The sequence below is a fragment of the Conger conger genome, chromosome 9 (assembly GCF_963514075.1).
Source record: "Conger conger chromosome 9, fConCon1.1, whole genome shotgun sequence".
NCBI lineage: Eukaryota > Metazoa > Chordata > Actinopteri > Anguilliformes > Congridae > Conger > Conger conger.
In genome coordinates, this window is record NC_083768.1 from 21893980 (window position 1) to 21919836 (window position 25857).

The window sequence follows — 25857 nt, forward strand, 5'->3', positions numbered from 1 at the left end:
TTGATGGATTTACAGTGGGCTTGTTTAACGTACGGTTGTATAAGCAGTTCACCGCAAGGTATAGGAATGGGGAACCCTCTGACTCCATTTTGCCTCCATCTCACGGCTGTTCAGAAGGCGAAGCCACGCTTGAAGACTGAAACCAGGAGTAAAATGTAAAAGCTCCAAGCTTTTGTTGAGCTGTTCTGGCTCGTTTATCAGACCCTACTGTTGTCCCAACCATGTACAGTTTGAATCGGCGAAACTTTTACAATCGACCTTTCGTTCCGACAGCGCATGCCTGCAAGACCCGTAATCCCACTGCCGCTTCCGAGTAAGTCCTGAAATAGCTCTGTCTCGCTTTGTTCGGACAGATTGTATAACTAATACGGTCAGACACAGACAGAGGCAGAAAGCGCAGGCGAAACAGAGAGTTTCAGAGCCACCGGCCCTGGCACCCATCGCACACAGGGCCCCTGAAACGCTCCCCTCCCATCCCAGAGCGGCCCCGGCCACGCCATGCGTGTCAAAGCCCATTCCTGAATATGCATACGGAGCCCGCCTGCACGTCTCACCGGAAGCCGTCTGGCCTCGCCCGATTGGCTCGCTGGCCACATCTCATTAATCAAACAAATGACACGGCTTGGCCGCGTGACAGCGGTCCGGCTCGGAATGTGAATGTGAGCGGCGCGGAGCGGCGGTGCCGCGGCGATAACAAACGGAGCGCGGGGGGGGAAGGCCCCCGCCCCCGCCTTCTCCCACGCTTTCCCCCCCTCGCTCCCCGCCATCAGCGAAAACCAGGGCAGGAGGGGGGAAATGGCAACAAAGAGAGCCACAGAGATGAAGATAGAGGGAGCGAGAGGGGGGATTATCCAGCGTGCTGGACCCCGAGTCCCTCAGTATTTCGGCAAACAGAAGAACAAAATGAGGGTTTTATGGGAAAAGGGGCGTAAGTGCCGCTTTCCGAGCCAAAACAAATGTTTATACTTATTTCAATGTAGTTAAGGATGGAACATCCTATCTTTTGCCACTCGACAGATCTCACCAAGGGCTTTCTTTATAATACTATATAATATAATACTCATTTTGGCCAAAAATGTCACTTACGTTGCTAGCTCACCAAACCCTCGAAAAATACAAGCGATAGGACAGGAGAGGAGGAAGAGGGGAGAAAGAGGAGGAACAGAAGGAGGAAGGGGCAGATATCTCTGATCCTGAGGGGTGGGAGAATACCCAGCTCTCGGTCGTGAACTCACCAGACGGTGATGAAGTCATGGGGCCCGTGGACCTGCAGCAGGGTGAAGTTGAGGCTGACCCCCTGGCCCGGGGCCACTGTGACCAGCCAGGTGCAGTCGATGGAGCCGGGGTACTCCTCGGGGTACCCTGGGGAGAAGATGGTCCCGTTCTCCAATGTGACGTTACCCCGCAGGGCACTGTGGGAATAAAACCAATCAGGTAAAGCTGGATTCCAGGCACTCCATAAAAAGCAGGTCTCTCTCCATCTTCTCCTTTTCTTCACTGGCTCCTCTTCTCCCTGTCTGGGCCGCAGATTAACTGAGAAAGCCTGTTAGCGAGGCGGGAATCTCCCACACTGTTCTGGTGAGATAAGGGCACAACCTTATCCCACAAGGAGTCGCTCTGGGAGAGGAGAGTGGGGGCGAAGCCTGAAAGTGCCCCAGAGCCCTGGAAGAGATGAGCTAAGCACACAGCCAGAAGGGCACAGAGTCTGAACCGCACATTCCCAAACCCAGATCCCACTCACACACAGCCCCCGTCAAATATACTGTAATAGCATACTTGTCCTACTAAAGTTATTTTGCGCATGTTCATTTTCACTGAAATGTTTAGCTCAAGATGAGACTGTTATGATCATGTATGATACTGAGCCTTATGATACTGTAAAAGGCACTGGCCAGGATATGGAGCAAGCAATGCATTCTAAGGGTGTGTGTTGATGTGTTTGCATATGCGCTCGTGTCTGTGTGCGTTGTGTGTCTGTGTGCATGTGTGTGTGAAAGAGAGAGAGAGATGGCAAGAGGAAGGTAAAGAGTGTGCATAAAGAACAAAAACACAAGCTTTTTGTGAGCAAGCAGGACGCTGGCATGTAGGAGAGTAGAGACAGAAGCTCCGTACAGGAGAAAGATGGAGTTGCCCTTTCGACAGCGCAGGACAGCTCAATCCAGCTATCAATATGCAGCTGATACAGACGGCGTGAATAATCACGCTGTTGATGCACAGGGCTCAGACCGGGCCCTTCGCTCCAGTGGCCGGCCCCTAAGTGCTCATTCCCAGGGCCTCAAGGTCAGGCGGGCTCTCCTCACCCCCCCCCCCCCCCCCCCCTCCACGATCCCAGCCCTTCCCTTTGTGTGCGGAAACCGCCGCCCTGTTAATCTCCATACCCTCGCCCTTCCAGCCGCCTCGGTCTGCTAAATGAAGTATCGATCAGAGCATTGATTAAAAAGGCGTATAACCGCTCCACGATGGTATCGACTGGCCGGAGGGGGGGAGGTAGGCGGGGGCGTACGGCGACGATGGCGTCTGTCACGTTCCGAGACGGGCACGCTCGGCGGAGGCAGGGAGGAGAGCGGAATAAAGTATTGATCACCTTCTAACATGCTCGAGAGGAAATCTATGTACATGTCATGGTCACCGTGACCCGGGACCTGAACTGTAAATGGGCCATTGGGAGCAGCATGCCGGGGCAGCGAGAACTCGTTCAACACAAGGAGCCTGACTGAATGGTCTAAGGACTATACTAATACTAATGCTAATATCAATAATACTACTATGACTACTACTTCTACTAACACTACTACTGCTACTAAAAATTACAAAAATACACAAAAAAGCATTGCTGTCCTTAGACTCTGATGACAGATGGAGGCATGTTTCTCAACTTTCAGAATTTTTTTGTTTTACTTCGATCCAAAGAGTTCAATTCAATTCAATTCAATTATTAATTCATTAATTCATTCATTATCCTAACCCGCTTATCCTGAACAGGGTCGCAGGGGGGCTGGAGCCTATCCCAGCATACATTGGGTGAAATATGGGGCAGGAATACACCCTGGACAGGTCGCCAGTCCATCGCAGGGCACACACACCATTTACTCACACACTACATACCTACGGGCAATTTAGACTCTCCAATTAACCTGCATGTCTTTGGACTGTGGGAGGTAAGCGGAGTACCCGGAGGAAACCCACGCGAACACGGGGAGAAGATGCAAACTCCACACAGAGAGGCCCCAACCGACAGGGATTCGAACCCAGGACCTCCTTGCTGTGAGGCGGCAGTGCTACCCACTGCACCATCTGTGCCGCTTGCATTCAATTAGAGATGACAAAATGAGCAGTCTGTGTCAAACCAATTCTTATTAGTCATTCCATTTCCATTTCCTTTAATGTCAAATGGTGATTTTTGCTTTTACTCTAATGAGTTCATCTGTAAAAAAGTTCACTATTTAAAAACTTACATTTGGGCAGGATTACATGTTCTTTCCTCATCTTAGAACAAATCACTTCCTTTCCACCCCTCAGACCACAGTGCGTCACCATGCCATTGTGTGTCCTCTGAATCATGGGAAATCGAGCGCTGATTAGGCCAAGATTACCTCTCTTTTCTGGTTCTATTTTCCGGAACTTTCCAGCTACTTCCAAGCAACAGCCTGTTCTCTTGATCCACTCCAGTGACAGAATGCAGGAAGCTCAAGGCTTAACCATGAGCCCTGATTAGTTAAATAAAAGCGCACATGCCCCCCACCCCTCACCCCCTCAGACCTCACATACTTGTGCCAAATCTCACTTCCACACCCTTCTCTCTGAGCCAATCATTTTGAATTGAGATGATTGAAATTGCGTGTTTGTGGCCTCAGGATTCAGCCCTGGAATTAAGGAGGCTTAAATGAGGACTTGAGAACCAGACTGGGGAAGGGGGTAAGAGTGGGGCAGCAGAGTCTGTTGATATAGAGGCGCCTCACGGTTGAATCCTAGAGGGACTGCTGAAAACCTCCATGAAACCCTCCTGTCCCCTTTCCCGGGTCCAGCCCAGACAAGAAGCCACACGCAAACATGAACTGAAGAGAGATCTGCGAGAGTAAATGAATTCATAAGCTGTCGAAAGAAGAAAATCTGAAAAAAAGAAAAGAAATTGGATACAGTGATAAAGGGGAGGAGAAGAAACGTTGTGTTGCGGAATGTCGTGCATTCAGCTGTTTGCGATAATCACTGCCTCTTTCACTGGATTCATTTCAGCCATTTTACTTCATTTTAGGCCCAATCTAATCCAATCTGCATTCATTTTAGGAATTAACTTACTTTGTCAACAAAGAAAAGCGTGTTCATGGAAGACAGTGCACGCTCGTAACACTTGGCACCTTCACGGAATTACACCACCTACACATGAAGGATTACGACTCCTTTTCATTTGCACCATTCCACACATGGGGAAACATAGAATGAAATAAAAAGCAAGTGTATATATGTTTTCATCTTAAATAAAAAAGAAGAATGTATTTATGGGAGATGTGGGTGGTGTGAGGAACTGCAACATATCACCAAGGTGACATCCCCTGACTCCATGCGCGGCTTTTCCAGCTAAATTATGCACACTGATTCCATCACAGCCTCATGGTGAGCTACAGTACTGTACGTCATATGTTACATTCTTATTCTAATATGACAGTTGGCATAGGACATAATCTCCTGTGTGTCATGTTCTTTATGTAGTTATATGAGACCCTAAAGCCACTGTGCGTTTGAGAGAAAAAAAATAGGTTCTTGCTTGTTTTCCTCTGTGAAGTCCATTCAACATCCCTTACACTAGAGATCTTGCAGAGCTGTAATTGTTCAACTGATATGAAATAAATGACAAAGAGAGTTATGGATAAAATGGGTCAGCGATGATAATGTAAAAAGATATACAGTATAACTTCACCAATTCTGTAATTCTGTGGGGAATTGTTTATTATACAGTGACATCGGCAACTGTATATTTTTTCATTCTTTTTATTTTTCTTAGGTTGTCCCAGATATACAGTGCAGTCTGTATTTTGGTAAGCATATTGTTTAGACAATGTCTCTGACATTGTTTTTCTTATTTCTCAGCCTCATGATGGCTTCCTTCACTTTCATTGGCTCTGCAACTCTGGTCCTCACATTGACAAATGCCAATAACCAATCAAAAGCCTAGAATCAAGACTAGATACTGAAATCTCAGTAACCTGAGACAAGGCCAATGAGACCCACCTTCACACCGAGGGAAGGGGTTGTCCCAGTTGCGGGTAGTTCCGTGCTGGCAGGTGAGAATGGCGTGGCCCATCAGCTGATATCCCGGCTGGCACTCGAAAGAGATGGACTGGCCTACGTTATACCCAGCGCCCACCACCACGCCGTAACCAAACGGCTCTGGGTCAGGACACTCTTGAAGCTCATAGGCTGTAAACAGGAAAACTCATTTAGTAAACCAATTAGATGTCTATCAACATCTAATTAACCAATTACAAAGTGCTGTTGGATGCAGGAACTGAGGAAATTAAATCAGCCTGTTTTGGAGATTGGCATCCGGGTCAGTATTAGCAGCACTGGTCCTAATTAAACTCATGATTTATGTGTTAGTGGTGAAACAACAAGAGAAAAGACAAATCATTTGTGATAATTCTGTATTCTTTTTCAAATTCACAGCAGGAAATTCTAATTCAAATGAACTTCACAGAGGGTTCAAACTCCTCAGAAGAGGTCAGCTCCTGAAGAGGAAGCGGGTTGACTCTCCCTTGCCTTGGTACTCGAAGCGAAAGCCTGGCTTGTTCTGGGAGTGATCACTGTGGAAGTAGACGGTGGTCTCGTGGGAGGTCGTGAGGAGGGAGGAGGGAACCTCCTGCCCGCTGTAGCGGCCGATAATGGAGCTGGTCTCGAAGGGGCCGTTGCGGATCTCCAGGAAATCGTGATTGGCCTCAGTGGAAAAGTTGAGAAACTGCAAATGTGCACCTGTGGGTTACCGCAGTAAGTGAGTGAGATACCATCCTCCTAATATGTCCGAAGCTAAAATGTAGTCTCAAACCATTTAAAAACTACAACACCCATGAGAGATGGGTTTTCCTGTGGAAGATACAAAAAGTTAAACTTTTCCCCAGTACATAAAACATCTTCAGAAACCACACTGTACAAAATCACTTTTGCATGTATTCTGGTGTCTCAAGAGGCAGCTTTAATGTTGTATGTGTCAATATTATCCTTTCCATGACAAGGTAAACTCAACTCAAGGGAGCAAATGTCCACATAAAGAGAAAATAAGGTATGTTGTGGCTACTGAAGCATGTTTCTGCATGAAAGGATAAATATTTTTCATATTGCTCTCCATAAGGAATAAACCCAGTGTCTCAGCTTGCCGTAAGAGACCACAGTACATATTGTTGCAAAGCTGAGATTTTATCAAACTACAAAAGTCTGAGCTTTCATCACAGATCAGATGAGTAGACACAGTTAACAAACTGTACTTAATAATGTATCTAGCAAATATTTATAGAACTACAAAGCACTGAAAATGAAGTTGGAAGGATAGTGTCTGGGCCCGTATTGGAGACATGATGAGACATGGGTTCAATGATTATGCATTACAGCCTGATTCAAGGCTGGCATTTGGGAATAACTATTTCTGAGATTCCATTGGAATGAAAAATGAAAACCTCACCGTATCCAACAGGCAGGTAGACCCTCCAGGTGCAGTCGCTGTTGCTCGGGTAGTTTCCTGGGAAACCAGGACTCAGGATCATGCCCTCCATTTCTTCCCGTATGCCACCACACTGAGCTGAGGAGAAATGGGACAAAATGGCAGCCAAAATGGTAACCCATTGTGTTTGGCCAGAGACAGCCCACAGGCACTTGGTCACCCAAAAACTTGATAGCACAATCTAAACTTAAAAATAGACCAGAGCAACCTCCTTTCTAATTTATTTTTACTTACATACTTCTCTCCAGCAAGATAATCTATACAATCTAACGAACAAAAACATAAAACTCTACAAGGTATGGATACAGTTTAATGAAGAGGGCCCTAGGCCTGTGATAATAGGTTTAGTGAGATCAGAAATGAATAATAACTACTGTAGCTTGTATTTGTTAAGCACAAGTATAATGGTGGTATTTATTTGTAAACCAGTTAAGGTCATTTGTAAATTGAATACAGACCACAATTTCCAATCCAATTAAGACGCTTGAAAATAAAAACTATATACCAATATTATTGTGGTCAATACCAACACATTATGGTGCATAGACTGTAAATGTATGGTTCTAATATATTATGCTGATGAAAAATTTAAAGGGTATGTTTCAGAACATTTTTTTTTTTTTAATCATCAGTAATTTCATTAGACTTTAACAGACTCTCCTTTGGGGACGGCTGTTGGAAGTGATGTCAGCTTATTAGAGGAATTCCTTTCCCATCAAAAGACCATGCATTCTGTATCGTAAATAGATTTATGGTACACTTAATGAAAGCTGATAAAAGAAACAAAATGCTATTTAGCATGAAGAACAAAGCACAATGCCTTGATTGGGAGCGCAGAAGGGTTAATACCCTTTTTGCGGCGATCTGGACCCAGGTGCAATCAGGAAACTGCTGACGCCAGAAGAGGCCATTAATCCCTGCTGGCCTTTCACCAATCAGAGCAAGTGACAGGAGCAATTAGGTCGGAGCAGGGGCCGTTCGCCATGAAGCGCGTTTCTGAGTTTACACAGGGACGCGCGCGTTCGCACCCCCGCGTTCTTTCGCAACCACGCTGGTGCAGTCACAGACAATAAGCACCCTCGCAGGGGCTGTCGAAATGGGCCTCGCCCCTTTAAAATCGGCCAAGGACACCCGACGGAAGAGGGTATCGACTGACTGAGGGGGCCTGGGAGATAAACGAAGCAGCTGCTATAAATGACTCTAAGCGAATTCCCTCCTCTGACGGGCGAGCAGGAAAAACAAACAGGAGCGACGGGGACAGAGGCAATGAGTCGCCCACGCGGCCATCTTGTGTTGACTCACAGAAAGCGCCACAAGAACAGCACAGTGCGTGCCGGCTGGCTGCATGTGAACATTCACGCCTGCGATCTGCTTTAACCCGACAAGAATAAATCTACAGTTTAATTCCCCCAGAAGATGAAGGATTTGTATGAAGCGGAATGTGTAGACCAACGAGGGGAATGTAGGCAAGCCCTATGCAAACACAATAAATACCAGAAGTGCAGGAAGTACAATGGCCAAATGCACACTGGTAGGGCGATCTTTATGGACAGGAACAAATTTAGGCCTTGAATATCCACTGAGTATAACTGTTTTAATTAACAAGCTTTTCAGTATCAGGTTCTGTCTCGCAGTATTCGATCAGTATTTGTCCTTATGTTTAACTAATTCAAATGCAAAATAAGGGAATTGCTCTTCACAAGCACTTTTTATGTGAGTTCAGTGATCCTCAAACATAATGTAAAAAAAATATTGTCATACTCCATGTCTGTTCTGTTTTGGCCTTTTCTGTTTCATGTCTTATGTCCGTGTTTCGTGTCTGGTGTATCTCTGTGGTTGCCGACTTTCCTAAAGTCAAGCGGTGTACATTGTCATTTAGCCTCAGTGAACATGGTCACTAGAGAATCACTCCTCTCAGAGGAGAGCTTTGCAAACTCGCCAACAAGCCCGGCATTCCTTGACTGAGATCACCGTCGCTGTTTGTGTACACTTCCTACCTCTGCATAAGTATTCCTGTTTCGTCAGTTGAATTACAGCTTTAATATTTTCTTGTATATTGTTAGTTAGTATCAGTAATCCTGCTTGGACAGAATGTCTTGTGTGTATTTTAGTTTTCACATTTACAGTCCTAGGTATGCTATGCTGTAGCTGGGTGACCGCGTAGTTCTCTCCTGTGCTCTGTTTGCATACCCACGTCCTCCTCACCTCAGTTTACTATCGCCGTGTTATTAAGGCGTGATGCTGATTTTCCCTGCCGCTTGTAATCTCCTCGCTTGAGTGAGATTAGTCTCATGATCGTTTCGTACAGGTCTTTCATTTTGTTGGCCGAGTGGCGGGGAGTTATGTATTCCCTTTCTTATTTTCCCCTTCCTCATCTAGGTTATATCCCTAATCTCTAATTAACCCCAGAAAATATTAGTGGTTATCTCACATCTGGTGGGTGACTTGTGTTTGGTCCTCTGACCCTGCTCCCTTACATTCACCTATGTCACGTTACCTGTTCCCCACACTCACACCTGTTTGTCATTTCAGTTCAATCAATTGTGTATTTATACCCATATATTTTTGTCAGTTCTTTGCTAGATTGTTATCTGCTTGTCTATAACTCTCCAGCGTATTTCTATTCAGCGTATTTCCTGGTTGAGATTGGTTCTTCAGTCCTGGTGCCTGACAATGATATTTGCAAAGAAAAACCCAGTTTCAACAGTTGCATTCATTCAGAATAAATAATGACTGAATACAGTCCAATCGCAACGGCATTCCTGGTGTAAAATCCAGCTGTGACCAGCTTGAAATACCAGCTACCAGAAGTATCAAAACATACCTTGAGACGGCCAAACCCTGTTGAGTGTGGATCTGGTCTAACTGCTCAACCAGCTACAAACTGTTTCAAAACCAAGCTTGAGCTGTTTTTTCAGCAGGGATATTAGACAGTACATTGTGATGTCTAGCATATGTGAAGAGCTCTTTCCATGCAATATTTCTGTATGTGTGCAGCAAAGACAAATCCAGAGAGGCTCTTTACCAATGCAGAGGGGCGGTGGGAAATTCCAGCGTCTGACAGTCCCTGGCATGCAGGAGATATGAGAGTTTCCCTGTAAGCACACAGAGTCTCAAAGTTAATTAGTTAATTTCTCAGTTACACTGGTGCTTCTGAACCTCGTATCCGTTTCACAGCACGTCTTCGGCTTTTGTTCATTTCTCACACATCTTCCAAGGAGTAGGAAGACAAAGAGCTGATAGATCAATTGGACATTAAACAATTAAGCAGATGGAGAAAAGCAATTACTGGTATTGTCAATAGAGCTACGCACATCCATTTTAAAGAAAAGCTCTCATCAGGTGGTAGGCTCATACTACTTTGTGAAGCTGCTATGTGTTTAAGTCATTGGTTGGATGGAGTTAATTTTATTTGTATTTGTTACAGTACTGTAGTTCCTCCAGTTGTAGTTCTCTTGGTATGGTAGTTACAGAAAGGCCTTTATACCCTCTTTACTGGACCTATGTTCATGGCCTTACAACCAATGATATATGAATTGTACCTTATCTGACGTGTTAGGTTATTTGTTTGATGACCTTGATATGCACTGTTTTGTATATCTGCTAAATAAAATGTCATGAAAATATAAGGAGTGGCGGACCTGCAGGGTGTAGCCTGGCTCGCATTGGAAAGACACCACGTTGTTCATTTGCAGGCGATCGCCCACCTTCATCCCATTCATGGGGATGACAGGCTCAGGACAGCTCGTGAGAGACACCGCTAGGAGAGACAGAGGGAGAGTCAGGAACTTCACCAACATCAGTTTAGTGAAGGATATAGAGGATGGGGGGGGGGACAGGGGCCTCAGAAGAAACACGGCATGACATTATATTCATGTAGTATTCATTTGATTCCTTTTACAGGAAGTCAAACATTCCCCTGTGGATTTGTTTTCCTTAGCAAACAAGCCTTTGTGCCTTTATAGAAGGCCTTGTCATATGATCAAGGTCATGTAGCCAGGAGGGCAAAACAAAATGTCTGAACAAAGAGGCCTGAAGTCTGTGCAGAACAGTGACAATTGGGACAAGAAAGGAGAAGCAGGCATAAATAGAATAATAACAGTAAACATATAATAATAAAGTGCAGTAAACACGCTCAGCGAGGCTGGCACAGCTGTCCGTGTTCTCCTTACTCTTGTACTCCAGCCGGAAGCCAGCTGCAGACACGCTGATGTCAGAGAAGAAGTGTAGATACAGCTGGTTGGACGTGCTGTTCAAGAGGGCCGGAACAGTTGTGCCTGTGCAGCGCCACCAAAGAGGAAACAGTTAGCACAGCGACAAACAGAGTGATAACAGTTAGCACAGCGACAAAGAGAGTGATAACAGTTATCACAGGGATAAATGGAATGGCAACAGTTAACATAGCGACAAACAGAGTGATAACAGTTATCACAGGGATAACTGATCACTCCCTACTCCCCAGCTAGACCACTCCGGTCTGCCAGCTCTGGTCGCCTTACGGTTCCCTCTCTACATGCACCTGGCGGTCGAGCTGCACGTTCATGCCTGTTTTCCGTTCTGGTTCCTCAGTGGTGGAATGACTTGCCTACCACGGTCAGAACAGCAGAATCCCTCCCCCTATTTCGACGCAGACTCAAAACCCACCTTTTCAAACTCTACCTTAGTCCTCCCTCCTGATTTCCCCTGCCCCTCCTTTCTGATATCCCTATCCTTGTCTAACCCCCCCCCCCCCCCAAATAAAAAAAATAACAGTTGGCAACAGTTACCATTATGGTATGTATGAGGGTAGAAGGAAATGTAAGATACATCATTTTTGACTTATAAATAATTAAATTTAATGTCAGTTTCTTTTTTTTTATATAACATAACTTGTAGCAGGGTCATCACGATGACAGTATGGTATGTATCTAGGCCATAGGTATAAGCCAATGGATAGGCCGGTGATTGGTGGTGATAAATGGCTTAGCCATCACTCATTACTGCGACTAACTTACCTGAGAAACTGCCAAGCATGGTGTCAGTGTTATCACCCCCATCAAACACCTCCAGTGAGTCCCAGTTCTGCTCTGTCATGAAGCTGATCACCTGAATCTGTCACCCAACAGGGAGCAAGAGAACAGGATCACAATTACACTATTTCAGTTAGGAGATTTGGGGAAATTTGTACTGCATCCACTTTCAGGCACAGACTGAAGACTGCTTCTTCAAGCTGCACCCCTCTCCACCCCACTTATTCTTTAGTTCTCACAATTGTGTGTATCATTATTATTAGAGTTCTGTTCCCTAGGATTGATTTATTGCTATATAATGCTTTTGTTTGGCTATGTAATCCATTTATTTTTGTTCCTACTTAAGTGTATATCATTCTGTCACGTTGTACTGTATAAAAACAGTTTTGGAGATGTAGTCTAGCCAGGCCCAAGTCCTTATCTTTGTTGGATTTTTAGCACTTGAAACCGTACTTTCCTCTAGGGTCTTTCAGCGCACTTGTCCCTGGTCATCGGTACAGTACCAAAAGTATTGGAACAGCAAGGTCAATTCCATTGTTTTTTGTTGTTTTTGTTTTTGCTATACACTGAGGACAATTGACAATTGTGAAGGCATCTGAATCAACCGTTCAAAGAAGACTTAGAGAGCAGCAATATAGAGGCAATACCACACGATCCAAACCACTCATCAGTAGTAAGAAACGGAAACGGACATTACAATTTCCAAAGAAGTAGAGATTAGCCACAAAAGTTCTAGAACATGGTGAGACCAATATTAACCTCTACCAAAGTGAGGGAAAGGCAAAAGTGTGGAGAAAACTCATGATCTGCTCATGATCCAAAACATACAAGCTCATCTGTGAAGCATGGTGGAGGAAGTGTCACGGCTTGGGCTTGCAACTTTTTGACATTATGGTGCCCTGAAATGGGGGGACTATGTATAAGCACTGCTGTAATTCCTACCCGGTGAAACCAAAATGTATAAAAATGTACTTAATTGAAGTCTGACAATGTGCACTTTAACCACGTGATTTTTTTAAATACAAATCTTAAATTGTGGAGTACAAAGGCAAGTAAATAAATGATGGGTCTTTGTCCCAAACATTATGGAGTACACTGTATGTATGGAATGGAAGTGGTCTCAATCAACACTTTTACCTTGTATGGGAATGGCTGTGGGGTGGGGAAAAGGCAGCCTCTTAAGCTCAGATTTCTGTTTCAGCCACGACAAATAGAAGCCTCATTGAATTTTCCATGCGTTGCGACTTCATTACAATTCAGTAACCCCACACTTATATCATTACATTCCATTTATTTTCAAAGGTGGCACTATTTTTTACACATGGTTAAACCTAGTTGGGATCTACACAACCCTTATCAGAGACGTCAGCAAAAAGGCTGAGTTGAAAAGCAAGTGCTCCCCTTAAGCCTATTTGGCTGTCTAAATATACTGTATAGAAATGGCTGTTTGTATGCGTCTCTATTCAAAAGCATTTCCATTATGTCAAAGTAGGCTACCACAGAGAGCATGATTCACAGCTTTCATAAAGCGCTGTGCTTGACACATTCCGACTGACATCTGCTAACATACAGACAAATATTTTGTACATACGCTTTTCTAATTTGACAGACCCCACTTAAAATGTCATTCTTTAGTACGTTTGTACACACCGGCAACACCATTAGTAAACAGTTATGTTTTATTCCAAGGAGGCCATAGTATGCTTAAGGCGTGGTCAGCCCGCTTGAAAAAAAGTGATGTTAGTCTAAACAGTTTAGTGCTTTCATCTTTGTTTACAGTTGTTTTTTTGGTCCAGAATACAGTGAATTACTGATATCCCAACATTTTGAGCAATAAATATGCAAAAACAAACAAAAGAAAGGAATCACAAAAACTTGACAAAAAAATGACTGAAAAGTACTAATCCGCTACATGACGTGCAAACACTCAAAAAGATAGGCCGACACGAATCCCAATTTCATACTCTGAAACCTTTTCCGCGTCAATTCAGCGCCCTGTCTAGACAAATCGCTCAAAAGAAATCTATGCGTACATTCAGCTGTATTCAATTCATTTTCGTGGAGCGATAAGGCGCATTCATTTGGAGAGAGGCAACTGACTAGACAGATCTGACATCCGCCTTATCAAGCAGGCCGCAGATGGGGGATATTTCCATCCCGCGTGGAGCCTCTGGGTCACGGCCCGTTCGCGCGCACTGGAGACGGCGCGGTTTTTACTGCTCTGTTCTGAAATGGTTATGGATCGGATGCGAGACAATTACAGGGTCAGCCTGAGAGTGGCCGCTGGACTCGGAAAGGCGGCCACTCGCAGATCAGAGATCGATCTTTCTTTTAGAGCGGGTGGAAGGCGAGAGGCGAGGCACGGTTTGAAGTTTGGGCTCGGACTGGCACGTTCCGGCAGATTAGAATTACGCACACGTGGATTTGAGCTGTGAGAGCTGGAGATCACAGTACACCCCCTGTTCTAACTAACTCACTTCCAGCATTAGGATGCTGTGGATGTGCACCTCACTGGGGAGGAACTGGGAGGGGAGGTCTGTGCAGAGGTAGAGACCGGCAGACTGCTTTCATGGATGAACACAGGGAAAAACAGTGAGGGAATATGTGCATTCCCATACACACATACGTAAACAGAAGTGCACCAAAATTCACAGACGCGTACAAGCACACACACATACACACAGGTAGCACCCAAAGCATCAGTGAGAAGGCATTAATTTTTACATTAATGCTTTTGCAGGTGTTGCTGGTGTGATGAGTCTCAGGAGGGCTGAAGGTGGGATCTATTTGAGACTTGCCGCAAATCCTGTTGCCCCCCCCACTGGATTAGTGCAACCTAGCACAACACAGCAGCATGTGTGCTCTGAGCAGAGACATCCACACACCACACAAATGCACATACACATGCACACACATACTGTGCTAAACCTACCGCTGAGCAGCAGTTCCTATGACACTCATAATTACCCCAGCACTCACTTGAAACAATTAACATGAGAGTTTCAAGAGCTCTTCTCCCCATTAATTGTAGTTTCCGGCATCCCCACGGGACCAATGTTAGGTCCCGGTGGGATTTTAACACACATGTTCACACCATCCACTCCAACCTTGACTACACCCCTCCATTTAACGCAGCGAGAGCTTTCTCATGAATAGAGAGATGCTTTTCCAGCAGAGGTGTTGCATAGTTAATACGGTTGTACTTATCATAAGAAAGGCGGTGACAGAGGCCATTGCTTTTCCTGTCACGGTGAAATATAATACCCATAATCCAGCTTGGGGACATGCCCGCTTCATAGATGGCTGGACACCGCAGAGAATAATGACCACTGAGCTACAAGGGATTAGCATATAGGAACCGGCGAGCTCAAATCTTCACCACGAAGCAACTATTATAACCAGGGGGTTATTGGTTTAGAGCCTGAATAGACGTCAGTTATCGTCAGTTATTACAATATTGCAAGGTCCAGAAATGCTCAAAACAATGAAGCACTTTTTCTAAAATCAGGAAATGCTAAATGCATACAAGAAAGCCACATAAACAAGGCTTTCTCGCAATGGGAATGCTGTGGGGGCGACTTCATCTTTCGATCAGGATTATCACATTTAAGCCACTTATCTTTCACATAATGAATCTCTTATTGGCAAGTTTCGCCATTGTTAGATACAACAATGCGTATTTATACTTCTCTGCCTGTGTTTAGTGCATGTAATTGTGAGTTGCTATTTTATATATTTTCTTCTTGCTGTTAGTACATTTTATCAGCTCAGAGATAGCGGGCAGTGATATAGACGGGTGGAAATACAATAGTTTTCTGTGGGAGGACATTTGGAGGAATTGCTGACGGTTTTTGAGTGTGGCTCAACGACCAGGGGTGCCACAGCATGGAAGCGCTGTACCTCTAAATCAGACGTCAAACTGAATTCCCAGGGGGCCGTAGTGTCTGTGGGTTCTTGTGTTTTGCTTTTAATCAGCAGTCAATTAAGACCTTGGGAAGGCGTGGGGATTATTTGGCCAGTCGATTAAGTGAAGGAACCAGTGGTGCCGAGAACACCCTGAAACCCGGACACAGAGGCCCTCCAGGACTCCAGTTTGACACTTGTGCTCTAAATGTTCCAGTTGCTCACAAAGTTTGAAAAGAGAAGGCTCATTAATTTGGTAATTAGCTCATGAATCGGTGAGAAGCGAGTTTGCTAACAGACTATTCAATCTGCCGGTAAAGCTACAGTACAAAGGGGCATTTGTTGGGAACAAAAAAATGTTGGCAATTTGTTAATGCTTGTTTTGACAATTTCAGCTTGTTAAATGTTTTGTTCAGCTATAATGTACATTACAGGAACACTGCAAGTGCCAGCTCTTGCCATTAATAACTTGTGTAGCCTGCCTTTTTGAATGCCAGTCCCTAAATGATGAGGAAGGGGAAAACCTCAGCCAGGTTCAATCAATGATGTTCATACCTGAATGCCAGAACCTTCTGGCACGGTAATCTTCCACACACAGTTCAGACTGTTCAGGTATGGGTCAGGAAAGCCCGGAGACAAGATGGTTCCAGTCCGTTGGGTTAGATTTCCCCCACAGGGAACTGCAGTGAGAGGATGGAGAGAGAGGGGAGGAGGGAGAGAAAGAGAGTGAGAGAATGAGATAAAAAACTGACAGCTTTCACACATATTTGCACATGAACACACAAACAGCCACACACACACACACACACACACACACACAGGAAACAGATGGAGTGTTTCAGATCTTCCCCAGCTCCACCCTTCTTTCCTGTTGCCTCGGTCCAACATCTGGCGATGGCACTGGACCGCACAGGTGAGCACCTCCAACATCTGTCCGCCCAGGCAAACGAGCACACACCTGACCCGAGGCAGCATCTGTCACCTGTGCAGCAGTCCCAGAGAAAGCCACGGCCCCCCATCTGTCCACCTTGCTCATTAGACCCACATAAAGCACAGCCATTTCCAGGTACAGTACAGCAGCATACATTTCCTTTGAATGCAACTATCTCACAAAGCACCTTTTTTAAGAGGGCACCGATACGTAAAAGCTTTACACTTGCAGACTGCTTCAGAGTCCCTCTTTACTTCTCAAAGTCCCTGCTGAAGAATGATTACTGGAATGACAAGTCACTGCTAAATCGCCCATGAAAGGGCTGAATGTATGCACTATATCTATCTAACCTCTTTGCCTGGATCTCGGTTTTCTGCCCAGCTTTTAATCTTCCAGGAAATTTATGAGAGCATAATTGTAAATCTGCTGATACGTACAAGTAAAATCATAATAGCTGAGTGAGCTAGTAATATTTTGTGGTGCGTTTTTCCGTGGGAAGACACAGAACGTGTCTTTTTTCGCAAAGCAGCTTTTGCAGTAAATGTAAGTTATTTCAGTCCACGTTAGAATACTTTAAATAATTGAATGTCGGCACTGTGTTATGAAAGATTAGATGAATAGCTTAAAGCCTTTCAGTTATTTATTTTAGAAAGAAAATATGATTCAAAGACAGTTTTTGGTGTAGGATGCCTTCAGCATCTAATTTTCTGTATCTATTACAGTACAAACTCGCAGAGATTGGACGTTCATGTGTTTGCACAATTGAACACAATTATACCATGAGAATGACAGTGCGAATGAAATACTCATGAAATGAAATGAACTTCAGAATTTTCCGGAACACAGGCAGGTCAGTGAAGGCAGGAGAAGCGGCTCGTACCGACACAGCTGGGGATGGTGCTGTTCCACTGTGCCAGGGCGTTGGGCACGGTCAGGCACTCGATGGCGCTAGCCCCCTCTAGCGCGTAGCCCGAGTCGCACTCAAAGCGGATGGCCGCGCCCACCGAGAAGTTGTTCCCCATGCGCTTGCCGTAGCGGGGCTCCGGTACCGAGCTGCACTGGGTGGCGCTAGTGCGGGGGACCGCTGATGAGGGGCGAGAGACAGAGGTCAACGGATCCCACAACAAACAGGAAAAAGGTGGAAGTGGATTTGGAAGCGGACCTGGAGCTGCATCTTAAATAACAAGCTTTTATGGTTGTTTACTCATGCAAGGCTTTTCCATTAAGAGCACGCCAGGAGCTTGCACTGACTGACGCTGAGAAACAATCAGTGGCTGCTAAAAGCTAGGTCATCTATTATGAAGGGGGGATACAGGTAAAACACAGGGGGGAACACCAACCCAGGTGTTCTCCAATTCAGTCATTGACGGGTGTCCAAAAAGCAGGACTGAACTATTCAACCCCCAGACGTTTACATGGAGAAGCCTTTTTCCCATAAGTAGGCCCAATCAAAACCCCACTCTGGGTTATTGCCTGTTAAGCCTCACTTTCCTGTGTACACAACAGATTCTACGAACATGGTATCAGCATGGGTAATGGACAGACGGCCCTACTCAGACACTGAAGAAGTGGGTAAACCGTGACCGGTTCACTTGTGGAGCGTACCTTGATAGACCAGGTGGAAACCTCTGGAAGTAACTTGGCCTTTGGAGTTGAATCGGATGAGGATTTGGTTGGAGGTGGCCAGGGGTAGGGATTCACCTGCAGGGTTTACAGAGATGATGGTGAAGGTTAGGGGCTTTATTGGGCCCTGTGTGTCAGTGAGTGAGAAGGTCTGTGATGCAGTCATTGATCGAGGGTCCTCCATATAAACGATGCCTATTAAAACAGTAACTACAGTAACTACATACGGGGAGGTACTTTCTGATCTGATTTGAAGAGCAGTTCCAATGGAAGAAAATTGTTGTAAACCTAGGCTACTACTTGTAAAATCAATTGTTCTAGAAACATGCACAAACAACATCCAGAAACATATTTGAATAGTAAATTTCATATATTTCAAGTATATGAAAACATTAAAATAACAAGTTAGGAAAAGCAAAGGTAGGGTTTTTATCTATCAGAGCAGCAGTGCTTTCACATCCTTAAAAAAATAGAAAAAAGTATTTCATTAATTTATAGCTCTTTTAAATTTGATGTGGTTGGACTTTCCTCAGAGCATGAAATTCAGATGTGTTTTTTCTTTGTAATAAAATTTTGAGAAGCCTATAAATAAATCTCTGAGATGATTCTTGAATACACTGGCCTCAGGCAAATGGCCCCAGTGTCAGTGACTGCATACCACGCTAATTTAAAATGAGGAAAAGCAACAGGCCATATCATATTTTTTGCCCACACATCCAACCCACATTGTTTCTACTTGCCTCCACATGAAAACATGAAATTAAAATTTGGAAAATAAAGCAGATACATTCTCATGTTTGTTTATGTTGTTTAATGTTTTAGGATAATGGCGCTTCAAAAAAAGAATGCAAAATCCTACAATGGCAGGACACCACTGCCCACTTCACAGCTCAGTGAGGCAGAGCATAATTGTTTTATTTGTCATGTGAATAGTGTAATTTCAATGCACCTGTATATCACACCAATCAGCTATCCTGCCTTTATCTCCCAAGATGCCGCAGAGATACCGCTGGCTCATCGTTGCGGATGTTTAGGCTCAGTAATTGAATCGTCTCCATTTTTTATGCCTCTCTCGCTCTCCCTCCTCTCTCTCATCCTCCTCTCTCTCCTTCTTTCTCTCTCCATCTCTATCCCACCTCTCTCTCTCTCTCTCTCTCTCAAGTAATCCTTGATGATAGGATTCAATGTGGTTGCTTCCTCGTCCTTTGTGCATATGTGTGTATATGCAAGCATGTGCAAATTTATGTGAAAGCTGTCAGTTTACCTCTCTCTCTCACACACACTACCCCCTCCCTCTCTTTCAAGTAAATCCGTGATGCCGTGATTCAAAGTGGTTTCGTCCTTGTGCTTTGTGCGTTTGTGTGCGTGTGCAAGCAAGTGCAAATTTATGTGAAAGCTGTCAGTTTACCCCTTTCTCTCACACACTCTCACACTCTAACCCCCCTCTCTCTCTTTCTCGGTAAGTAAATCCTGTGCGATGCGGTTGGTTTACACTGCCGCGGGTTTATGTCCTGCGGTGAGCGATACCATCGATCTGTGGAGGCTTCCCTGTGGCTCTGCTAGCCTCCGGGGGGGGGGCGGGGGGGCTAGCAGAAGCTAAAACCAAATGTTGACGCGCACCTGCTGGGCCTCGGAGCCAACGTGCAGACGCGGATGCTCTTCCTGCGCGGCACGCTACACGGACATCGCCGCGGCGACCGCTGTCGCTGTGCCCGGAGGAGCTGTGGGTAGCTATTATGGGCTGTGCTGCGAGCCGTCATTATGACAGATAATAACCCGCCGGGGCTTCGGGCTTGGGTAATTAATTTGCGACTGGCATCCGACATCCTGTCAAAGTCTTTAATGAAATTAATTCCTAGGTGTGACGCACACTTAAATAATGATAACAACAATGAAACAACAACGGCGACGACAACAACACCAGCAGCAAGTGGCAGCAACAACGACAACAGCACCAGCAGCAAGCAGCAGCAACAACGACAATAGCAACAGTGTTGGCACGCAACTGCAGCAGTAGTCAGCACACTCAGAAAAAAAGGTACGAAAAGTGCCGAAAAAGGTACAAAAGCTTGTTGCTGGAGTGGTACCCTATAGCTACATAAAATTGTACCCCTTTCCATGGATTAATAATAAATTTGTTTTTTTATTTGTAAAATGTACTACCCAAAAGAACAGTGTTGTACCTTTTAGGGTACATTCGGGAAATGTGTTCCTTAGAGAACAAAAATGTACCTCCGCTGTACCCTTATTTCCGAGAGTGCGCCGATTATGACGATAAACCAACTTGTTGCTAAACCAAGTCAAGTTCTGTTTGTGATTTAAGTATACTTAACTGTGTAGACTGCGATTAAAGTATATTTATCCCAATAGACTGTCTGGATGTCTATAGAAGGGTTCTCTGGGCATTGAGGCGTCCAGACCGTGCCAGTGCCAAATGTGCTGGGCAGCCAGACATGGCAGCACACTCACTTTAGAGGAGCCTTGGGAACAAGAGTTTTAGCTGGCAGGACACTCCCCTCCTCATCCAGTAACAGTAACTCCTAGGGCTGATGGGATACCTGCAGTCTGTCTTTACCAGCTGCCTGGGAAGTGCACTACAATGGCTGGATGAGGAAGTGGGCCAGGGAGATGAACTAAATTGGGACAAAATACAACTATGTGCTCTTTTTACCATTTTAAAATCCGTCCCGTACAGCCACTGGCTTTCAAAAATAACAAGAACTGATGGAAAGTGTGGATTAACCCCACAACCTGAATGACATTTCCAACATACTGTTATTTTCTTTTAGAGGGAGGCATTAATGCATTTTAGGACTCCAGTAAGGACACAGTCTCTCCAACAAAAGAGGGGCAAGAGAGTCTTCTAAGTGTGCCATGTGACTGCAAATGTAAGGCCACACCAATGCATGCACACAAAGTATGTTCCTATTCAACTGTGTCTATACCCTGCCTGCTTAAGCCCCATTGTGGTCAAGAGCAACCATGCAGTTGTGCCACAACCCCGAGATTTCCACAGCCTACCCCTGGTTCTCCTTTTAATAAAGCAGAAAAGAAGAACATGTTTACCCATGGAACTTTTTTTACTCCCATTTCTGTTCAAACTGCACACGGATAAGCAGTGTGGTTTGATATCTCAGAGGTGTATTTCAGAATTCACCTGTTTGAGATTCTCATAGAGAGGGCAACAGTAACTGGATGGCTCTGCACATTTCACAGGGTTTGTCTCTGTGTGTCTCTGTAGACTGAAAGGTCGGAAGTTATGTCTGTAAGCTCCAGCTTTTGAAGCTGGGTTGGAGAAAGGTTGGAGTTGTAGGCACTAAGCTTCTGCCCACAGTTGGCTGCTTTTACATGTTTGTCCTTTGGCATGGTCCTGAGAGGGAGCTATGCTTCTGCTAGTGTTGTATTCATGGCGATTTCAACTCTGGTTGAGGGTCACTTACCGGTATGGGCCCCAGAGAGAGAGCTTAGAACGCGGGAGTTCTGCGTGGCTCCATCGTACACCTCCACCACATCGTTCAGGGCTGTCTGGAAGAAGGCAAACTGGCCAAAAACCACTGTGTCCACATTGAGAGAGAGAGAGAGGGAGGGAGAGGGAGAGGGAGAAAATCAGATGACTTTCACATGGTATCACAAGTATATTTCAACAGTAGACTAAATGCACATGAACATATATATATATATATATATATATATATATATATATATATATATATATATATATATATATATATATAGCAAAATATATAAATGCTTTAAAACCAAACAATTTTCATTACAGTATATGCGGTAAAGCAGGTTTCTTTTGGTGAAGTGTGGATATGCAAGCATGCATCCAAAAAAATAAACCGACTTCTCAATCACTGCTGCAGCAATCCTTATAATGTTATGTTCAAAAATGTCTCAATTATTTACTTCCACATGGTTTGAGACTGGGAAATAAAATATGCTAACATATGAGTCCGCTGGCAATTCTAATTCAAAGCCCCGAGATCATTGAAATTACCTCAACATTTTATGGTTCAGAATACAAGCTCATAGCAGCCCAAGGGTATTGTTGAAGTAATTAATTACTATTAACCTCCATAGTGAATGTCGTCAACGTGGTGAAATAAAATGTACACGATTCAAAGAACAGCACAGTGTTGAGCTCGGATTCAAGGACAAGCTTTAAAGCGAATAACTGCCAACATGTCAAGGGATCAAGTATTTGAAAGAGGAAGCACCCTTCTGAGAAACCGTGTGGTTGGGTCTTTTGCCCTGTGAGCTCACCATAGTCCTTTGGCACAACAACCGAATAATGGCAAGTCCTGCCCCTGCTGTAGTTTCCAGGGTAGCTAGGGGATAACACCACGCCTTCCATTCCAGAGTACTGTCCACCACATGGAGCTGTGTGTGTTTGAGAGAGAGAGAGTGGGAGATGGAGAGAAAGAGAGAGGGAGGGGGAATGAACAGAGAGAGGGGAAGAATGCTCAGCTCAGTTCAAAGTCTTTTACCATTCGAGTCAATGTCCATTGTAATGTTGATACATAAATGCGTTGTCCGACCAAACAAGATAAAAAGAGGGTGATAGCACACATTTCATATTCTGTTTCCCTGTATCTCTCCGGCCCTCCCCTTGTACTGATGATCTCAAATGACTTTTCTTGTCTGATTCAGCACTGCTAGGGAGTGTCCCAAGTGTCTGAAGAGAGGAACTGTGATGTATTCAAAGTAGCCCTTGGGTTCTGTGTAAAGGCTAGGAGCTCTTGCACAAAGACATTTTTTAAAATGAAAGAGGTACAAGCATGAGAAATGTCACCTCTCTCATGAAGGCATCAGGCTCTGACAGAAATTTCTTACAGCTACGGTGCATACTGTGTTTCTGGTTTTCGCTCCCCTTGTCATTGCCCCGTTCCTTACCGATGCAGGTCGGCCGTGGTTTGTTCCAGCTGGGCTTTCCGTCTCCCCCCATGATACAGGTGAGGGTGGCGTCTCCCTCAATGATGTAACCGCTGTCACAGTAGAAGGTGATGGTGGACCCCAGCTTTAGGTCAGTGCCGACTCTGGTCCCATTTTGCACCGGGCCCGGCTCAAAACACGATTCTCTTGGATTCTCTGCACGAAAAAGAAGCACAAAAATGTATTATTTACAAAAATGCAAAATGCACACTTAATCCCCATAAAGGTATAAATCATAATGTGCGTTGACAATAATTGTTGTTCTTCATAGAAAAGGCACACACTCCCAGGGGAATTACCTTGGGGAATACTGGACTTGAGCTAGGGAACGAAAGAATGCAGGTGTGTATACTGTATACACACATTCCCCCCCCCCTAAAACACACACACACACACCAGTATCCACACATAGCTAAGAGCAGCTTAGAGACAGAAAGCTTTGGAGCTATGTCCGGCGCTGAGTTGGGCCCGGATGTTCCTGTGATGAAGTTAATGAGGCCAGGTTGCTCAGGGGGTCTGCAGAACAAGGGAGTGAGGCCTCGGGGCCTGACTCCTGGTCTGAAGGCCGGGACGAGGCAGTAATGAGAGCTCACTCACTCGCCGCCTCGCTCCGTGGATTGGAATACCGAGCAGATGGCATTTCTGAGAGCAGGCAGTGATCTGAGGGAAGCCAGAGCCATCTTTCTCCACCTGACCTTGAGGGCCTGGGAATGCATAATTAGGAGCGGGCCGGTCGTGCGCGCGGAATGAGCCGGATCTTGAAGCATTTGCAGATTATTCGCCGCGTGTACTGTATAATGAGCCCGATTCTGAGACTGGAGATAACGTCTGTCCGAGCCGGATCTTTCTCTCTCACTGTCTCTTTTTCCCTTTCCTCCTTTGTTCTCCTTTTGTTTATCATATTCCCCCTGTCTCACAGAACTAACGGTGACCTCTCATCTGATACCAGAGAGAAAAGGATCTCTGAAAAAGGGCATTGCAATGGACGGCCTGTTAGCCTTCCACCGTGAGCCTTTCTGCACTAAATCTGCTCGCAGCACTTTCTGAAGTATCAAGGACTTTGTGCTCGGCTTGCCGTTGGATGTGTTTTTGCCCCCAATTACAAACGAATCACAGTTTCTTGTCGTCTTTCAACAGCTCTTCTGCCTTCAGCTAGCTCGGTGAAACCTGTGACTCCTTGCATACAAAATATGTTTGCTGTAAGACTAAAAATGGATTTGCATGCATGGGAGAGGCTATGCAGGGCAGAACTCTCCTGGTTGTGTGCCAAAAGCCTGCTCTTCGTGGTCGAGCATTATGTTCAAACAGAGCCACGATGCACGCGCTGCTTAGCATCAGCTGTTTAGCTCGCTGTGAGCAACGGCAAGCTAAGCAGCTGACACTAAGCCACACCTGGTCAGCCTTTGAAATATCAGCATGGGGCCAGTAGCTGTGGGGGACGGGGGTAATTAAGAGGTGAATGGAAAATGATGCTCTGTAAACAAGCTAATCGTGACTAATGCAGAATTTAGAGCATAGTCTAGTCAGCATGGGTGAATGAATAATCAACACCAGGAGTCATTTGGTATAGGTTGATGCCTAGGTAGGGGTACTTCGTTCTACTGGAATTTCTTAAATTATTGTGTTGACAATGACTATATTCAGCATTCCGTGATACAATCATTTTGTGATTTTTATACAGCAGTAGCCCTCAGGCCTCAAAATGAACATCACTGTTACTCTCAAAAATAAAGTGTGATAAAGAGGAGAGGACCAAGGACAGAACAGTGGGGGACAACTGTTGAGAAGACACAAGGTCTCAAATATGGACCCGTATGCAATCTCAGAGAAGACCGCTTTAGATGAAGGCCAAGTGTGTCAAACGCTGGGTAGAGGTTGAGGATGACCGGATTGGGGAGAGAGAAGCCTCCATTGTAGAGTGGAGCTCCACACTGTCTGCAAGGAGGGCCGTCTCTGTTGAGTGGCCAGGCCTGAAGCCAAACTCGTGAGGGTTAAGGAGGTCATTTTGAGAGTGAGAAGGAGAAAGTAGGGTGAAAATAGCACGTTCAACAGTTCATTCACGGTGAGAGTTACAGGTGGGGAGGTTGAAGAGTGAAGAGAAAGTTTAGTATAGTTGCATAAGGTCCACATGTATTATAGTTTCCATGATGTCCTTGACTCTTGCAAAGCCACCTCTAATGTTATTTTTCAGTACCGCATCATTTTCAAACAATGACAAAAAATGTACCTGCACCAGCCTTCACACTGGCCCCCACAACCGGGTCATATTCCATACCCCTGAAAGTGCAACCTTTTCAGATCAATACTTTTACCATTATGAGTATGGTAGCATGATAGGGTAGCTAATGTAACTTTTATGGAACATTATATGTCACCATGTAGGCACCATGAATTAGAGTAACTGTTATGTGTCACAGCACTGCTCGAAATGGCATTTACGTGAGTATGCTGCAAGTTTATTACTCTTTAGGATAAGCTTTAGGAGCAGTGTTGGTACTTTTATATGTTTATATCTATATTATATTGTGGTTGTTGTACATGTCCTGCACTAGGTATTTAAGATATAATGTCATCTTCGTATTGAACATTGCTCTGTATAAGTACAAGAAATAACTGTCAAAAACTATTGTAAAATGACATTAATTACTGCCATTTAAAGATTTAAAACCGAACATTCATGATGCAAAATTATCTACTTTATAGGAGACTTGTTTCCTTATAAATATTTATTTAACAGAGCAGTTGGA

General features: G+C 44.8%; 1 protein-coding gene across 1 annotated transcript in view; it reads right to left on the reverse strand.

The window, feature by feature from the left end:
* The window catches only part of csmd2 (CUB and Sushi multiple domains 2), a 278599-nt gene that overhangs the window by 46832 nt on the left and 205910 nt on the right, over positions 1-25857 (reverse strand). Inside the window, 15 exon segments of the mRNA XM_061255941.1 lie at positions 1236-1404; positions 1407-1412; positions 5227-5415; positions 5755-5964; positions 6668-6784; positions 9732-9801; positions 10348-10466; positions 10879-10983; positions 11701-11797; positions 16174-16298; positions 17430-17633; positions 18155-18250; positions 21613-21726; positions 22442-22558; positions 23072-23266. Coding sequence (XP_061111925.1) covers positions 1236-1404; positions 1407-1412; positions 5227-5415; positions 5755-5964; positions 6668-6784; positions 9732-9801; positions 10348-10466; positions 10879-10983; positions 11701-11797; positions 16174-16298; positions 17430-17633; positions 18155-18250; positions 21613-21726; positions 22442-22558; positions 23072-23266 — 1933 coding nt within the window.